The 17,189-nt window shown below is 37.5% G+C and overlaps 1 protein-coding gene and 1 long non-coding RNA gene across 3 annotated transcripts in view; one reads left to right on the top strand and one right to left on the bottom strand.

The window, feature by feature from the left end:
- LOC139796635 (uncharacterized) overlaps positions 1 to 17,189 on the bottom strand; it is a 521,507-nt gene that overhangs the window by 72,409 nt on the left and 431,909 nt on the right. The window lies entirely within an intron of this gene.
- EXT2 (exostosin glycosyltransferase 2) overlaps positions 1 to 17,189 on the top strand; it is a 71,530-nt gene that overhangs the window by 30,344 nt on the left and 23,997 nt on the right. The window contains exons 8-9 of the mRNA XM_071744962.1: positions 5,844 to 5,975; positions 16,238 to 16,427. Coding sequence (XP_071601063.1) covers positions 5,844 to 5,975; positions 16,238 to 16,427 — 322 coding nt within the window. The remainder of the gene's footprint in view (positions 1 to 5,843; positions 5,976 to 16,237; positions 16,428 to 17,189) is intronic.

The raw sequence follows: 17,189 nt of genomic DNA, 5'->3' as shown, positions 1-17,189 counted from the left end.
CCTTCTCTTCTCCAGGAGGAACAGACACAGTTTCTCAGCCTCTCCTCACATCCCAGCTGCTCCACTCCTCTGATCATCCTCGTGGCTCTTCTCTGCACCCTCTCTACCCTGTTCCCATCCTTTTTGTACAGCAGGGACCAAAACTGAACACAATATATTGTCTCCATCCTTTATAGAGAATTATTAATTCCATATGAATTATTTTTTGAAAAATGGATGCTACAGTCTTGTTTGTTCTCACTTCAAATCCTTCTGCATCTCTGGGAAAATGAGGCCCCCCAGATGACTTCTGAAAATGGGGCTTGAAAGGGAAGGATGATTATGGCTTGTAGGTGGTCACTTGCTCTGCTTTCTCATGCAGAATGGGTTGTTCAGGAGGTATTTTAAGGTACCAGAGCTCTCAATTTCTTTCTGAATGACCTTATTTTTTTCCCCACAGATTACAGAGATCAGGTGGAGCCAGCCAGAATCAGTGTGTTGAACTTGATGGTGTAATATTGCTAAGGGTCCTAAAGCAAATAACCACTTTTTTTTTTTTTTGTTTGGTAAACCTAAATTACTTAGAAACATCTACATCCAGAGGGTACTGTCTACATCTTAATAGTATAAAGTTATATGTGGGGTTCTTGTAGGTCTGTGTAAAGAAACAAAGATGGGACATTTTTTAGCTGCCCCAGCTGGTACCCATGGTAAAAGTGATGTGTGTCATCAGCAAGGAAGTTTTTGGAATCCAGAACCAGCTCTAAGGTGGTCCAGAAGGAGGGGGCAGATTACAATTCATAGGCAGAAAGATGTGGGGATTTGGGGCTGTAGGATTCTGGGTCTGAACCCAAGATTTCTCTTTGGAAGCTTTTTTTATAAAATACTTGTTCCTCCCAAGCAAAACTTAAGGTCCCTTCAGTCCTGTTTTACTACTGGATGGTTCTGTACCCTCAGCTATCCTATTTGGGGCAGATGTTTAATAATGCAGTTTATCTGGAACCTCAGTAGCCTACCTAATCCTACTCATCATGGGATGAGGTTCTGAAGAGGGTTGCCTTGGTATGATGGGCAGTGACTTGTTAGGTCTCAGGAGCCTTAACATTTTATTATATTCCAGTTTCACATGTAATTAAAGACCCTTAAGGTCTTAGTGGAAGAACCTCCATGCCTAGAGCTGTGAGATACCCAGCAGAGCTGCAGGGATGTTCTGTTAATACCTTTTATTCCTATGCTAAAATTTTAGAAAGCCTTGCCACAGTTAGTTCAGTAGCATTGTTAGCTAAGTATTGGTTTTGTTAGTTTAAGGTTTCTTATTACAAATAATGAGAGAGGATGGATGAGGTTTTTTTCTAGTTTTTCTATTTTTTTCTAGTTCTTCTCCCCACCCTAGAATTTGAAAGGTCTCCCAACAGCTCCATGATGTGAATTACACACACTGCTGAGAGGCTTAAACAGAAGCAAGAAATCAGATTAATATCAAGTTATGTTACTTCCAATCCAATATTTACTTATTTATCTGGAAATAGGGAACAGAACCAGGACTAAAAGTGAGATCCCCAACTTCAGCCAGCTTTCCCTAACCCAGCTGGTCAGGGAGACAAAACCAGGACCATCAAGGCAGAAAAGCATTTAAGTGGGGTCCCCCCAGACAGTGTGAACATGGTTATATTTCAGAGCCTCGTAAACCTTTTCAAGGCATTTTGGGAACACTGAACTCCTGCAGTGGAGCAAAACCTGACAGCATCATGGCGCCTGACCTGAAAGTCCTGCTTTATGGGCAGTTAACTTTTACTACTCTTTTGCAAATCTTGCTTTTTTTCCCCTTTTGCTAACTTTACCAACTCCCACCAAATCATGGGCTGTGAAAAAAAGAACAAGTGGCTGGAAAGCTCCTCTCGTGGACTCTCCCTTCCCCTTGATCTGAGGCTTCCAGAAAGGATTCATTTTCTTTCTTCAGTGTTTTTCTTTTCCCAAACTAAGCAAAAGATTTACATAGGTCTGCCTTGCTCTCTACACTGGAACACCATTAGTGGCATTAACACCAGGACTTATAAACATTATATGAATGGACTTGGTAACCTGATGCTGTGCTGGCTTGTAAAGAGCTTATAAAGAGATACTAGGCCCCCAAGTGGTTTTATTTCTAAGGAAAATAACACCTTACCTAAATAAATGTTACATTGTGTGAGTGGGTTACCCTATTGCTGTGTGCTGCTGCCTGTGAAAATAATAATAATAATAATAATAATAATAATAATAATAATAATAATAATAATAATAATAATAATAATAATAATAACTGGAAATGCATCCATCCCAAGCTCTGTGCCAGTATCTGATCATTTTGTCACTTTGGTTTCCTTGTAGTTCACATGAGCAAAATCCTGGAACTGAAAACAAGTGGGATGGGATTTTTGGTTTGGATATTTGGGTTGAAGGAACAGAAAATTTCCCACAGTTTCCCATCTACGTTTTCAAGAGGGAAAAAAAAAAAAACCTACATGAAGTTTCTAAATTTTTTTTTCTCTCTTACAGGTGTTAGTGTCCCTCACAGTGTGCATATGTATTTGAAGAGATATTACATTATATGTAATATAATGCATATATTACACATTAATACATTATATTAATGTGTACATTTATATGTATGTACATATAAATTTACATTATACATTTATATATATTATATTAAGCAATTTAATATACATTATTAAATGTATACATTTAATATTGTATACATTACATATATTAATGTACATTATATTAAGCAATTCTAGCCTTTAAAGAAAGTGGTAAGTTATCATGGGCAATTTATTGAGGAGGCAGCATTGAAACTGGGATGTGGAGGAGAAACAACTGGGAGCTACTGGGTGGCATGGCCAAGTTTGTGACCTTTGTCTTTAGGGTTCCCCTCTGGAGAGAGGGGAGAGTTGGGCCTCAGGTTCCTTCAGTCTTTGGCTTCCATGGTGAGGCAGAAAATTTTCTGCAGAAATTCAGTTCAGGTAAATGAATTTCATGGAGAATCTGTTGTATTATAAGGAAGTCCAGACTTTTTCCAAGCAACCCAGGAATAGAATGGATTTCTCATTCCCAGTCAAGTCATTCAGTGCTCAGCATTTCACTCTTCCACATGCAGGCAAAACTCTTATAGAAAGTGATGCTTTTCTGGCTTTCACCTTGGAGCTATCTTGGATTTTCTGTTTATTTAGGAATCTAGAAAGGGAACAGAATTTCTTCAATACTTGTTTGCAATTTCCAGCTGGGCCAGACACCCAGATCCATGGGTTCCCATGTGTCCATCTCTCTTATTGTGGCTGTTGTGCAAAGCTCAGGTTTGATCTCTACTTATGATTTCTGTTGCTCACAACATAAACAAGATGTAGGGGTACTCAGAGTTAACATTCTCTGCACGTCTGTGGCCCAGAGAGTTTCCTTCACAAAGTCTGACACCTCATCAAGCAGATTACTGGAGAGCTGAGTTAATTTCAGTTCAGGTTGAAAGGAGTTGTAGGTAGCTTGGCCATAAAGTGGTTGTGAGCTGGGTGTAACCATTGGGGAAGCAAGATCTGTCATTAGGGGTCATTTATTTCAAAGTCCTAAAAGGCTTTTGGGGATCTCTAATGTTAAAATTGCAATATTCATGGACACTCTATTAAAGCTATTTAATAGCTTTATAATAACCACCAGTCTTCTGGATATGTAGATGTGGAAAAGAGAAAAGCTCAGAAAAACTGGAAGAATACTAAGAAAGTTGGCATAGAATCCAGAACAATCTCTTTTTTCCTTTTTGCTGTTTCTTTCTCCTCTATCCCAAACTTGAATGTGGGTTTTCTTTATCCCTCCTACTTGTTTGTTCAATTCCAGCACGAGCTTTTCAACCACACTGAGGAGAAAATGTATTTATATATAGGAAATATATTTTTATATAGGAAATATATAGGAAATATGCATATATATAGGAAATATATAGGAAGTATATTTATATGTAGGAAATATATTTATATACAGGAAATATATTTATATATAGGAAATATACAGGAAATATATTTATATATAGGAAATATACAGGAAATATATTTATATGTAGGAAATATATTTAAATACAGGAAATATATTTATATATAGGAAGTATACTTATATATAGGAAATATATATAGGAAATACAGGAAAATATATACCTATGTTTTCAAATGGAATGGACATAGATCTTCCCAACAGAAAACTTTCCCCCAATGTTTAGTAACTTCCCATGCTGAGCAGCAGCCCCTGGCAGGCCATGTTAATCAGTTCTGCTTTATAAAAGCAAACAAGGTGGGGAGGAAGTAATGAGACCCTGAAACATCTGTTTGGAGACTTTTGAATCCCCTCAGAAGGTTTTGAGTTCTGCCTTAAAGAAACACAGCTCCAAAAAAATTACAAGCAACTGTGGGAACGTTTTCTAGCTCTTTGCAAAAAAATAATTGCAGATTGGTCTATAAAAAGTAAATTCCCTCTGCTTTCTTCTCCAGTTTTGCTGCTGGTATTAGAGGTGTAACCTTGGCTGATATTGCAAATATTCTTAGAGCAAAGAAAAGTCACATTAGATCATTGTAGTTTTGCTGAAGGATTAAAAAACAGCTTTGATTTTTAATGAAGCTTGATATTTATAAATATTGCAGTACTAATAATCTTAACACTACAACAGGAGCTGTCATATAATAAAAATTAAGTGCCCAGTCCTCTGTGCATTTCATGCAATGAACAGCTATTTAGTTGCTTTATAAAGTCATATGTTAACACACTAAATAAAATAATTTTTCCTTCCCACTTGGTGCTGCTCCTGGCAGTGGTTCTGAACTTTTATCTAATGTGAAAATGAAATTTGAAATGTGTCTTCTTCCTCATGTTTATTTAGGGCTCTTTAATAGGGAAATTCACTGTTCTGGTCAATTTTAATTTTTACTCCTGTTTTACTTTTTCAAGCAGTTGCTACTGAGTTCTGGATAGTACATTTTTAAGAAATGGGGCATAGGGAGAGAAATATTTAAGTCTTTGGTTTAGATGTGATGTTTGCTTCATTTAGTGTCTTTTTGGTATCTTAGGAAGGCAGATGTTATTCTTACATGTTTATAAAATGCTTTTATTTCTACAGTTGGATGTAATATCTTTTTTTTCTATGTTCCTAGTAACTGCCCTGTTATCTAGCTGCTAAGTCCTACCAGGGAGAGAAATAAAGAGAGGGAAATGATTCCATTCTAGAGTGAAATTGCTTTGCATTATTTCTGGATGAGAAGTGACTGAATTTTATTCGGTCTCCTGAATAAAATTTTGGAACACTCTGAAGCAGTAAGGTTTATGATTGTTAATATTTTCTCATAATTAAAGTACTTCTCCAGAGAGCACCTGTCTCTTTCCTAGTTTGCCTTTTTACTGGTAACATGGATTTTTGGGTTTTTTTTTCATCTTAAATATTTAACAGAACTATTCCACAAACTGGAACCCATTTAGCCATATTGGCTCTCTTGGAAAAACAGCAATTTTTTCTGTTCTATGGGCAAACTGGTTTTGACATTTTTTAAGAGGAAAACATGATAGAAGTGTGAAAGTAACTGATTCCTTCAAGTCTTCTCATTCTATTTAATAATTTGTGAACTAATGCTGCTGCTTCTTTTTATTGGCTGTAAATTCTGGGGTTTTTTTGGGAGATGGGGGAGCATCTCAAGCCTTGAGGCACCCTGGAAATATCCCAGCTACAGTAAACACACCTCCTAATTTCATTTTCACCTGACTCCTAGATGGAACAGATTGTGGATGCCAAGCCAAAATTGATGATTAAAAGGTGCATTTTCCCAGTGTAAAAATGAATCTTATTCTTTTTGCAGGCAAGGTGGTTCTGGGAAGCATATTTTCGCTCGATGAAAGCGATTGCTCTGGCAACTCTTCAGATCATCAATGACAGAATTTACCCATATGCTGCCATTTCTTATGAGGAATGGAATGACCCCCCCTCTGTGGTAAGCAAATTCATTTCATTAACTCCCAGAGCTTTGATGGCTTTGGGTTTTTGTCATGGAAAAGGGCTATAAAAATTGGTAATAATTCTGTATATGCCTGTTTGTGTATGTGTTGTGTGAAGACATACACAAACATATATAAAAACACAAAATATATGAGATGAAGCTCATATATTTTATGACAACTGGCAAAAAAACCCTAGTAGTTCATTTTATGTCCTGGCAATGAAATATGAACTTTTAACTCCTGCTGTTGCACATACTAAATGGCTTGCTTATTTGTATATTTATTTATTTATTTTTCATGCATACCTACACACACTTCTTTATTTCTGTTGAACTTAGTGTGAGGTTAAGGGTCTTCAAATTAATAATTTTGGAAATAGTTGGTGGGAAGACTGAAGGTCTTGAACAATCTGCAAGGTTCTTCCATGTCATTCTGGTGAAATAGGTGGTTTACAGTTTTCTCTATGATATTTCTGTGTAGTTTCTCTTGTACAGAACCTGGTGAACAAGGTTTTGCTGTGTTTTCTTTCTGAATTTTGAAAAAATTCACTGGTTGAACCCATCTCTCAAGAAGAAACACTGGAGTATTAGTTAACCTTCTGGACCAAGCAGCTGGTTCTGATTTTTTACTATATAAAAGCCTGCAGATGATTTTCACTCCTGATCAGTTAATTTTCTCTGTGTCAAAATATAAAACACATCCTATTTTTTTATTATTATTATATTGTTGGGTAAAAATTCATATTAGTCATTCAACCTAGAGTTTTTTAAGCAGCTTTGTGACCACAGATGTGGCAGCATTCAGAACAGAACTCTGAAAATTTGGAGGAAGAGGGAACATCAGTGCTGTGCTAGGGCAGTGCAAGGAGTAGGCAGGAATATTGTGTAAATGTGCAATTGAAAATAAAGTTAGAAAATTGACTGCAATGAGACTGGAATCTGTCCAGGATGCTGGAGATAACCCCTGATATTGTTTTTTTCTCATGCCACAAATGATCAGCTCCTTGGTGGGTTTTGTGTCTCAGTTGAAAGAATTTGATGTTTGTCCTAATCTGTGAAAATTGCTTACCCTGTGCATGAATTGATTTTTTGCTTCAAATATGGAATAGAAATATTAAAAGTTCCTTTATGGACTGTGCAAGCTCCATATTAGCAGCACAGGATGCTTGTGACCCTTTCTCAAAGGGTCAGAGAAAGAAAATAGAATTCAGGTTGGAAATTATTCAAGAGCAGTTAAGTTTATAAAGCAGCAGTGCACAGTCCTGGGATATCTTTAACTGGGGAATTTGATAAATACTTTGAACATGTATGAAAATGCATTCCATGAACTTTTTTTTATTTTTAGCCAGCTAATACTGTTTCATTTTGACCTTTATTCCTTCATTCAAAGTAAAGAACTGGAGGTTTCTCCAGTAGATCTTTGAGTTGGTTTTTCTTTTTTTTTTTTTGTGAATATTTTATCTCTTTGAGCTGAGAGCATATGGTCCATAGGGAGCATATTTTTCAGGATTCAACTAATTTCTAACTTCAGGCAACTTAGAGAGTGATGCTCTATACAGTAGCTGCTAGTAAATTTAGTAATTTTAATAGATTTAATAATAACTAACTTTAAAAAGATAATAATAAATGTGCTACTTGGAACCCCCAGCTGCTGTCTGGGGGGGGACACACATTGTCAGGGGATCCACTCCATCCTGAGTGGGTTTCCCACTGATGCCCACTCCTAGGAGTGGTAGAGTTGGATGAGGGATGGTTGGAAAGGAGGTGAATATGTGCATCTGAGCCAGCAGAAATGGCAGCAGTATCCTCTGACTCCAAGGGGACAAAATTCCTAAAGATCACTGGAATTCTATTCCTCCTTTATAGGAAAATTACAGTATTCTGAACTCTGAGGCTACAGCATTTGAAGCAAAAAACAAATCATTTTTTAAATTTTTCTGAGTAGCTGGGTGTTAAAATTCTTATATTACTGACCAGAAAGCAAAGGTCAAAAAAGTCTTCAAAAAGGGGGAGGAGGAGGAGGACTGGGGTGGCTACAGCTGGGTCAGCATCACCTCCAGCCCTGGAAAAGTGATGGAACAGCTCATCCAGAGCCAGGAGGATGGAGCCAGGATCTTCCCAGGGATGCCCAGTGACAGGACAAGGGGCAATGGGTACAAACTGGGGCATGGGAGGTTCCATATAAATCTTAGGAAGAATTTTTTCAGGGTGAGGGTGAGGGAGCCCTGGCCCAGGCTGCCCAGGGAGGTGGTGGAGTCTCCTTCTCTGGAGACATTTCTTATGAATTCGTATAGTAATGGTTTTTATTATTTTTTTTTGTTATACTTAGTTATAATTTTTATATTATTTACCACTTATTATTTATTATAATGTATTGATTATAATATATAATAAGTATATTTTATATAACTAATTATATTTTATATTAATTATACAGTATATTAATTGTATATAATTATTAATATATAATATTTATAATACATAGCACATAATAGAATAAATTGTATTTATTATTTTATTCATTATAATTAGTTATTAGTTATATTTATTCTTTATATTTTTCATTATTTATTTATTTCTATAAGTATTTTTATTTGATTTTATTTATATAATTTATTTTATTTATAGAAAAATAAATTTATTTTATAGATATAATTTATTTTATTTATATAAATAAACAAGTAATTAAAATATTTAATGTTTTATTTATTATTATTTCATTATTTTGCTTGTGGTACAGTAGAACTGAACCTACACTGATTTATCATGCATTTAAGATTACAGCCTGTCAGTATGCTCAATGAAAGAACTTTTTAGGACTCTCAAATACTTGATTGTAGGGTTGGAGCACCAATACCTATGAAGAAAAAGCTGCATCTTTCTCAGAAGGCTGCCTCAAATTTGGTATCACTTGCACTGTAGGGCTGGGAGGGACTTCTGGATATTTTCTGAGTATCTGAAGACATAATACTGATAAATTCAGGAAAATTTCACGGGTGTTTGTGTCAGAGCAGAAGGTTGGTAGCATGGAGAGTCAGCACAGAAGTGATATTCGTGCATTTAAAATCAATGAGGCTGCTCAGGGCTGGATCTGCATATAGAGAATTTTATTCCTGTCCCCCAAATATTCCTCAAGTCTCAGCACAAGGAAACACCTCACACTGAGGCTGTGGTTTCCTCAATATTTTAAACCACTGAAAGCAAGTGCTGTGTCCAAAAGGAGCAGCCCTGCAGCCTTCTGCAGGTGGGTGATAATTTCTCTTATCTGCTACTCTTGAATTTTCTTATTCACTTGTGGTGAGTTGACTGGAATATTTTTCCTCATGTAAAAAACTCACCCAGCAAGAGAAAAAAGAAAGGAGAAAGAAAAAAATAAAAAGAAAAAAGAAAGAAGAGAGAAAAAAGAAAAAGGAAAAAAGAAAAAAAAAAAAAAGAAAAAAGAAGGAAAAAAAGAAAGAAGAAGAAAGAAGAAAGAAAAAAGAAAAAGAAAAAAGAAAAAAAAGAAGGAAAAAAAGAAGAAAGAAAGAAAAAGGAAAGAAGAAAAAAGAAAAAATAAAGAAGGAAAAAAGAAAAAAGAAAAAATGAAGAAGGAAAAAAAAAGAAAAAAGAAAAAATAAGAAGGAAAAAAAAAAAGGAAATAGAAAAGATAAAAAAGAAAAAAAATAAAGAAGGAAAAAAAGAAAAGAGAAAAAAGAAAAAAGAAGAAAAAGGAAAAAAGAAAAAAGAAAAAAAGGGGTGTTGGGGGGAGCAAGGGAGGGACCAGGTGGCTGGAAGGCTGCTTTTTTTGGCATTGATTTGGCTTATGTTGGCTCCAAATATTAGTGAGGTTGTTATCTGGGTGCCTCACCAGAGCTGGGATGCAGCAGCAGTGCAGGAGGGTGTTTTCCCAGCAGGAAGGAATATAAAGTACACGGAAGATAAATGCATTTATTTTATTCATTCCTTATTCAGTACATTGCAGAAATGATCCACGAGTGTTTTGTATTTGTATGAAGACTTTCGGCCTTTTCTAAACTAAAAAATTACCCTAGGTTAGAGCTGATGACCTGAGTCTGAGATGGGATGTGTTACCCTTAATTAAATCCTTTGTTATGCTCTGTTAGAGGTAAATTACTTTCTCACTCTGCTTCTTACTATATCCTTATATATATTCTTATATCCTTATATATATTTTTATCTTATTCTTAATATATTCTTATTACATTCAAAATTTCTTCTTGCTTTGCCTCATATTTAGCCAACATCCATGGGTTTCTGAAAAACGAGCAAGACAGGGTTTTTTCAGATTTCCTTAGTTGCTTTTGTTGAAATTCTTTCAGGACTGTTTATAATACAGACTTGTAAAACAGTAGAGGGGTTTTTTTGTTTTTTTTTTTTTTTTTTTGTTTGGCTTTTTTTTTTGTCAGGGGCTGCTTTTGAGCTTTGACCTTGGATGGTACAGACCATAATTTAATAATCACTTGAGACCATCACTGTGCCAAACACCCCAGATTTCATTCCTCACAGAGAGGCACCATCATTTCCTTGAAACTAAAAGAACCCAATCAACTTTGTGCCAAAAGTGTCATTCCTGCAGCAAAGCTCAAGTAGGAGCTTCATGTCCAGAAAAAAAAATCAGGGGTCTCTGCCAACTCTCAGGCAGTTGGCACTTGTTAAGCAGTTAAACAATTCCTTAGCTCTTTTTTTTACAGCCCTTGTGCCATTCCTCATCTTCAAAGCATTAAGCAAATCTTAGCATCCTTTTTTTTTTACTTGTAAATAAGAACAAGCCAACACTTTCCTGGGCAAAGTACATCTGGTATATTTTTTAATTGAAAAAATTCATTTTTTTTCCCTTCCCACTGTATTCCCAGCTACCTTTGGTTGTAATCAGCTGAGTGAAATAAAATAATGGGACTTTGTGGCTTTGGATTCCACAAGTCATCTTTTCAGCACTCTCTGTCTTTTCTGGCCTTGGGAGGATGAAAAGTATATTAAGCTCCATCTCCCAATTCAAATTGTGTTATACCCCAGGTTTTTTTTGGGTCAGGAGCTGCTACATTGGCTTAGAACAAGGAGGGGAAGCAAAACCACAGAAAAACACAACTCCTTTTCCTGGTTCTCTTTATTTAATTCTTATTTGAATATTCTTTCTTAGGTTATGATCTTTCTTAGGTTATGATCTTATTTAGGTTATGATCTTATTTAGGTTATGGTCTTTTTTAGGTTATGGTCTTTTTTTAGGCTATGGTCTTTTTTAGGTTTTGATCTTATAATATTCATATGATTTTTCTTTTAGAAGAATGCCAATAAAATGGATGGATTCCAAAAAGCATTCTTCCTATGGCACCTGTAAATGTGAACCGAGTTCTTGATAATTTTCATCCTCTATTCCTTTGACACCTTACTGAAATGAAGGAGTTGAAGAGATGAGCATAAAGCTGAATTTTTATACCAAAGGATGCATTCAGCCATAAATTTCTGTCGGAAGGGCTCAGACAGCTGATTAGATTTCAGGATTTAAATAAAAGTAAGATGCTGAATAACTTAGTGGTTCAGTGAGATGATGCATTTGGGCGCTCAGGATTCAGATTTCAGCACTGAAGAAGGAATAGGTGGAAACTTTTGTGTGTCTTATGGCTGCAATATATTTGAGGAGGTAGAGTTTTCATCCAAACATGAAATAGTGACCCCTGGAACTTGGACTGTGATTCAGCAGGCTGGGAACATGGTGCTTGGCTCTGGAGAAGTTGAATTCCTTTGGTTTTGCCTCGTGACCACTTGAGGATGGGAAGCATGATGAAATACTTTCTCCAAGTGTTCAATAGAAAGTTATCGTGAATAATTGAAGGAAAATAGAATAAATCAAGGCTTTTTTGGTTTTTTTTAGCAAGTAATTCATAATTGAAACCACATTGAGGTTAGAATGATCCTCAGAACAGAGCAGCTGAAAAAGGGGGCAGGGGCAGAAAATCCATATTCTTTCATTTATATTCAACACAGTGTTGTCTCTATCTTTTTTTTTTCTCTCTTTGAAAAGTCAGTGAGTTGGGGTTGTTCATATTGACCAAATTCACCAACACATTGATAACAACAAGCACTGAGTCTTGTTGCTGGAAAGAAAATAGGTGGGGAGGAAAGCCCACTGTCTTTTTCATGGGAACTGTGAAATGTTGTTGTTCTAAAGCACTGAGTTTTCCCTCAAAATGATAGCTGGGAAGTTCTTGGCTCTCTTCTGTCATATGGAACATCTTACCCAGCCTTGTTTTCATGAGACAGCTCTGTGATGCCATTTGGAATGTGTCTGCTGTGTCTGCCTTAAGTCCTTTTTCCTTTTCAGTGGTGCTCAGACTACACCCAAATAAGAACTTTCGGGGTCAGACCCTGTCTTAGTCAGAGCTCATATCTTGCCAGTATCTTTGAGGCTCTGTTGCTTTTATGATTGGCCAGTTTTCAGGCCACTTTTTTTCACTGATGTCCCTAAAATCCCATCCTTCTCACTTCTGTGTCCTACTCAGAGGGTTCTGTTTAAAACTTAACCTGATAACTTCAACCTAACGAGACCCCCCATCACATCCAACCTTAACCCATCCCAGGAAAGGAGAACCCAACTCCTTTGATATTTTGTCCTTAATGTTGCAACTAAAACAGGGTCAAGTTTTGTATTTGTGTGAAGACTTTTGACCTTTAAAGTGAGAAACTTTAAAGTTTCTCATAACCAACATGTGATGGATGTATGGTGAGGGCAGGTACCTTATTTCCAGGTCATTATGCCACATCCCCACTGTCCCTGCACTGTACCCATTCCTGAATCCTCCTTCCCCAGCTTCAGGCTGTTGTGAAGTTCTCACTGTCATTCCTTTGGCTTTTCCCGGGAAGTGCAAAGAGCTGTCAGACAACTGAGACTGCAGGACTGAAGTGACACGAGGCTGCTCTTAGGGAGCTGGCATTTGAACTTGATCCTTTTTTGCCCGTAAAAATGATCCGTGACAAACAACCTATTAATCTTAGATTAATTATGCTGGCTCCTCTAATGATCTTAGCTAGGAGGGCAAGGCTGAAGGGTTGTCTTACCCATAGCTGAGTGTCAGCACTTTGTCAAAGAAAGGTGATGGATGATGAGTCCACTGTCACTGTTTGCTCCTTTCCCTGAAAATTCCAGTGGATTTCCCTCAAGACCATTAATAATTATGGCACTGGGGCAAATGTTTCTTCACCATTTGATTCCTTAAGCAGTGACAGGGAGAATCCATCCCTGTGTCATTCCCCAGTTCATGCTTCGCTGCCATAAATGAGATTTAATTAGGTTGCTGCTGAATTAATTGCCTCCACGGTTTGCTTTTCCCCAGCAGAAATCTGGAAGACTTTAGCAAATTATGGAGCCTTGAATTTGCCTGATTTCCTGCAGAAGGTGGGGTCAATAGGTCTCAGACTGTAGACACACTCTTCAGGCAGGCAGCAGGGGGTTGGCTTTTAATGGCACTTGAGAGATGCTTAATTGCCTTTTTGAAATGTTTGCCTCAAATGAGAGGCTCGGTTCTCCCATCCATTAGTGGCTCTCTGCAGGCTTTTCACTCCCTCCATCATCCTTTAGTAGATGTAGGAGCAAAACCACCTCAAAAGTTGCCTTATTTTTCCTAAGTTATAACCAGCCAGCCTTTCTGAAAGTAGGAAAAGTTGGGAGGTAAGTCATGTACCTGAAACTTAGGTTTTTAAGAGAAATCATAATAATTTTTTTATACATTTATGCCTGTTCTCACACATGAATTTCTGTAAGTACCTAAAACAGTCTTAGAAAAGGACCAATCCATTACCAAGGATACCAAGCAAGTAGTTTGTTAGGAAATGCTGTGGCCAGAAAGAAAAATTTGCTACATAAACTTCAAGGGGAGCCATGAATTCAAGTGTCAGTGTTCACCCTTAGGTAGGAAACACAGCATTGTCCTGAGTTTTTCAGTATTCTTCTGGTAGGGCAGAAGTGTCAGATTTTCTTGGCACTCTGCTGAATAGGATGTTAATCCTGGGCTTCAGCTATTAATGAAAAGAGGTTTCTGAAAGTTGTTTTAAGAAGCTGCTTGAAATTACAAGGGTCATTTGAGTAATAGCAGTCTTGGGGTGAGGGTTGTGTAAAGCTTTAATGAGATGGATTATGCTCTGGTACCATTTAGGTTGGGGCTTGCTGTAGGAATTGTTGAAGCTCTCTTCTGGTAAAATCAGCTAAAATATGGATAAAAGCTTTCATTTTAGAAAATGGAATAGCCTGGACGCAGATTTGTCTCTGGACATATCAGCTGCTGAAGTAATGGCTGTGAATTTCTGAATGACTGTTATTCTGAATTACTGTGAATTCTGATTTATGGAATTTTCTGAATTACTGAGGGTAGTCCCATGCTATCACAGGTAGCCACATCCCTTTCATGAACCTAATTTCCATAGTTTGTTGTTACTATTTCTACACTATTTTACTGCTCCTGGTGGGTAGAAAGGAGGACTTTGTGCTTTCCATTAGGAAACTCACAGGTTGGGTTTTTTTGGTTTTTTTTTTTTGGTGGTTTGTTTTTTTGTTTTTTGTGGGGTTTTTTGTGGTTTTTTTTGTTTGTTTGTTTTTTGGTGGGTTTTTTTGTTTGGCTTTTTTTTTGGGGGGGGGGGGGGTGTTTTTTGGTTTTGGTCTTTTTGTTTGGTTTTGTTCTTTTTTTTAATGCTTCTTATACCAGCCTTGATAAAGTAAGTGTAGCTGAAGACTAGTCCATCTTTCCAGCTCCTTCAGGAAGTTTGCCAAAGGATATTGCTCCTGATGTTGGATCCCTGGAACATACCCTTAGACCATCCTGGATAAAAAACAGAGTTCCAAAGCTGTGCTGAAATTCCGGTGTCTTTTATACAGGTTTCCTCCTCCCCTTCAGCACTGATGAGTTTGCAGAAGGAAATCATATTCACATAATATTTTTTTTCTCTTTGAAATGGTCCAAATGTTCTGATCTTTTTCTAGTAAATAGACTCTCTATTCTCCTTGAAATTATTGTATTTAGAGCCATCCCAGCACTAAACACGAGGGGAAGATTTGTTGGGTGTGTGAAGCAACCCAAAGACCCAGAAATGGAAAATGGCAAAGTTTGCTTCCTGCAAATCTGAGCTGGTGACTCTGAGGCTGTAGAACTTGTATTCCCCCTGCCAGAAGCAGGCATAGAGCATGAGTTGAGCTGGAGGTTCTCACAGGATTTCTGTAAACTGCTGGCACTTACAACCTCTTAGGAGTGCTCAGAGTTTTTACAGGCTGGGATTCAAGACTTCCCTGCAAAACAGCAGCACTCAGCTGCTGCTTTCCCAACTCCTCTTTTCACCTCATCCCAAAAAGGTCTTGGTTTTCCCTTTGCTTCTCTCTCCGACCCCTGCTTGGAACATCAGCTGGAATGGAAAAGTTGAGACTGAGATGCTGGCACTTGGATTTCTACCAAATGGTCCCTTCCCTGCTTCCTCCCCCACGTTTTCAGCTCCAGAGGAGGCTGGCAATGGGAATTTAGGTGTCTGATTTCTCTTTTGCCAGCTGAACTGGCTGGTGTTGGCAGTGGCTTGGAGTAAGAGCTTTAAAGTTGTAAAAAGAAATCCCTGGTTCAAATTCTTCAGGAGCAGATAACTCTCTGACATTCATCTCTGCATCTAATGCCTCTATATATTTAGCTTTTTTTTCTTAAAAGTTTCAATAGGTGTTTTTTTACCATTGAACAGTTTTGTGGAAGCTATTACATTATTCCTCTTAGTGCCTGCTTTTGCCTTTTTTTCCTTGGGTACAGGTTTTTTTGCCAGGTGTAGGTTTTGCTTTGGTTTTGTTTTTAACTCTTCTGAAATTGTAGTGTGGATCAAGTTTCTCTTTGTTTCTTCGGTACTCAGCCTAAATATTTCAGTCTTCCAATAGTGATCAGTAAATGAGAATTGAGTCACTATATCTGGGTTCAAAACTCACCTTGGTTTTTCTTCTCCACAAATCTATCCTCCTCTTCCCCTTTATTTTTTTTTTAACAAACCCCCTCTCATTTGCAACATTACTGCTAGGCAAAAATGAAAATAGAAGAAGATGGAAAAATGAAAATGCAAAATGGAAGAAGAAAAAGGTTGAAATACAGGTTTTGAGAAACTGCTGAAGTCAACCTGCCCAATCTGAGTAAATTTCTAATTTTTTGGCTAGGTGCTTGCTGTATGAATTCCTCTCTACTGTCATAATTCCTCCCTGCTGTCTTAAGTCACTTCAATAATTTTTTTTTCCTTGTTTTCCTTCACAGAAATGGAGCAGTGTGAGCAACCCCCTCTTCCTGCCACTGATCCCCCCTCAGTCCCAGGGTTTCACAGCCATAGTCCTGACCTATGACCGTGTGGAGAGCCTGTTCAGAGTCATCACCGAGGTCTCCAAAGTGCCCAGCCTGTCCAAGCTGCTGGTTGTGTGGAACAACCAGAATAAAAACCCCCCAGAAGGTAAGACCCCACGGGAGGGGTGGGGGAAAAGGGTGAAACTGAGAGTAAAATCCCTGCTTGCCCCTCTTACAGAATGGCCTCTCTGCTGCCTCCTGGCTTTGAAAAGTAGAACCAGGTTGCTTTCAAAATAATGAATTTGAATTTTTATTAAATTTAGTGGTCATGTTTTGGGGTGTGAAATGAGGAAAGCAAAGTAGATGAAAAGCAAAAAGTATACCAGTGGTCATGCAGCTCAATCCTGAATCAATGTAAGAGGTAAAACAGTTACAAGCACCATTTTTCCCCTTTATTTTGGGGAGCATTAAGGAGAGACCCATTTTTTATTTGTCAGTGCTTTGGTTTGGTTTTTTGTAGACATTTTCTCTCATCACAAACCCCTGCTAGAACACAGAAGTTTTCTAGAATGCCCTCTCTTCTGCCTTCTGGCTTTGAAAAGTAGAACCAGGATGAATTTGAGGATTTTTAAAATTTAGTGGCTGTGTTTTGGGGAGTGAAGTGAGGAAAGCAAAATAGATTAAAAGCAAGAAGCATGCCAGTGGTCATGCAGCTCAATTCTGAATCAAAGTTAGGAGGTAAAACAGTTACAGCAACATTTCTCTCCTTTATTTTAGGGAGCATTACGGAGAGACCCATTTTTTTATTTGTCAGTGCTTGGGTTTGGTTTTTTGTAGACATTTTCTCATCACAAAGTCCTGCTAGACCACAGAAGTTTTCTAGAATGCCCTCTCTTCTGCCTTGTGTCTTCAAAAAGTATAACCAGGC

This window comes from Heliangelus exortis, chromosome 5 (genome assembly GCF_036169615.1).
Source record: "Heliangelus exortis chromosome 5, bHelExo1.hap1, whole genome shotgun sequence".
Classification (NCBI taxonomy): Eukaryota; Metazoa; Chordata; class Aves; order Apodiformes; family Trochilidae; genus Heliangelus; species Heliangelus exortis.
Note: the sequence above shows the minus strand (reverse complement) of the source record. Positions and strands in the feature narration are given on the sequence as shown.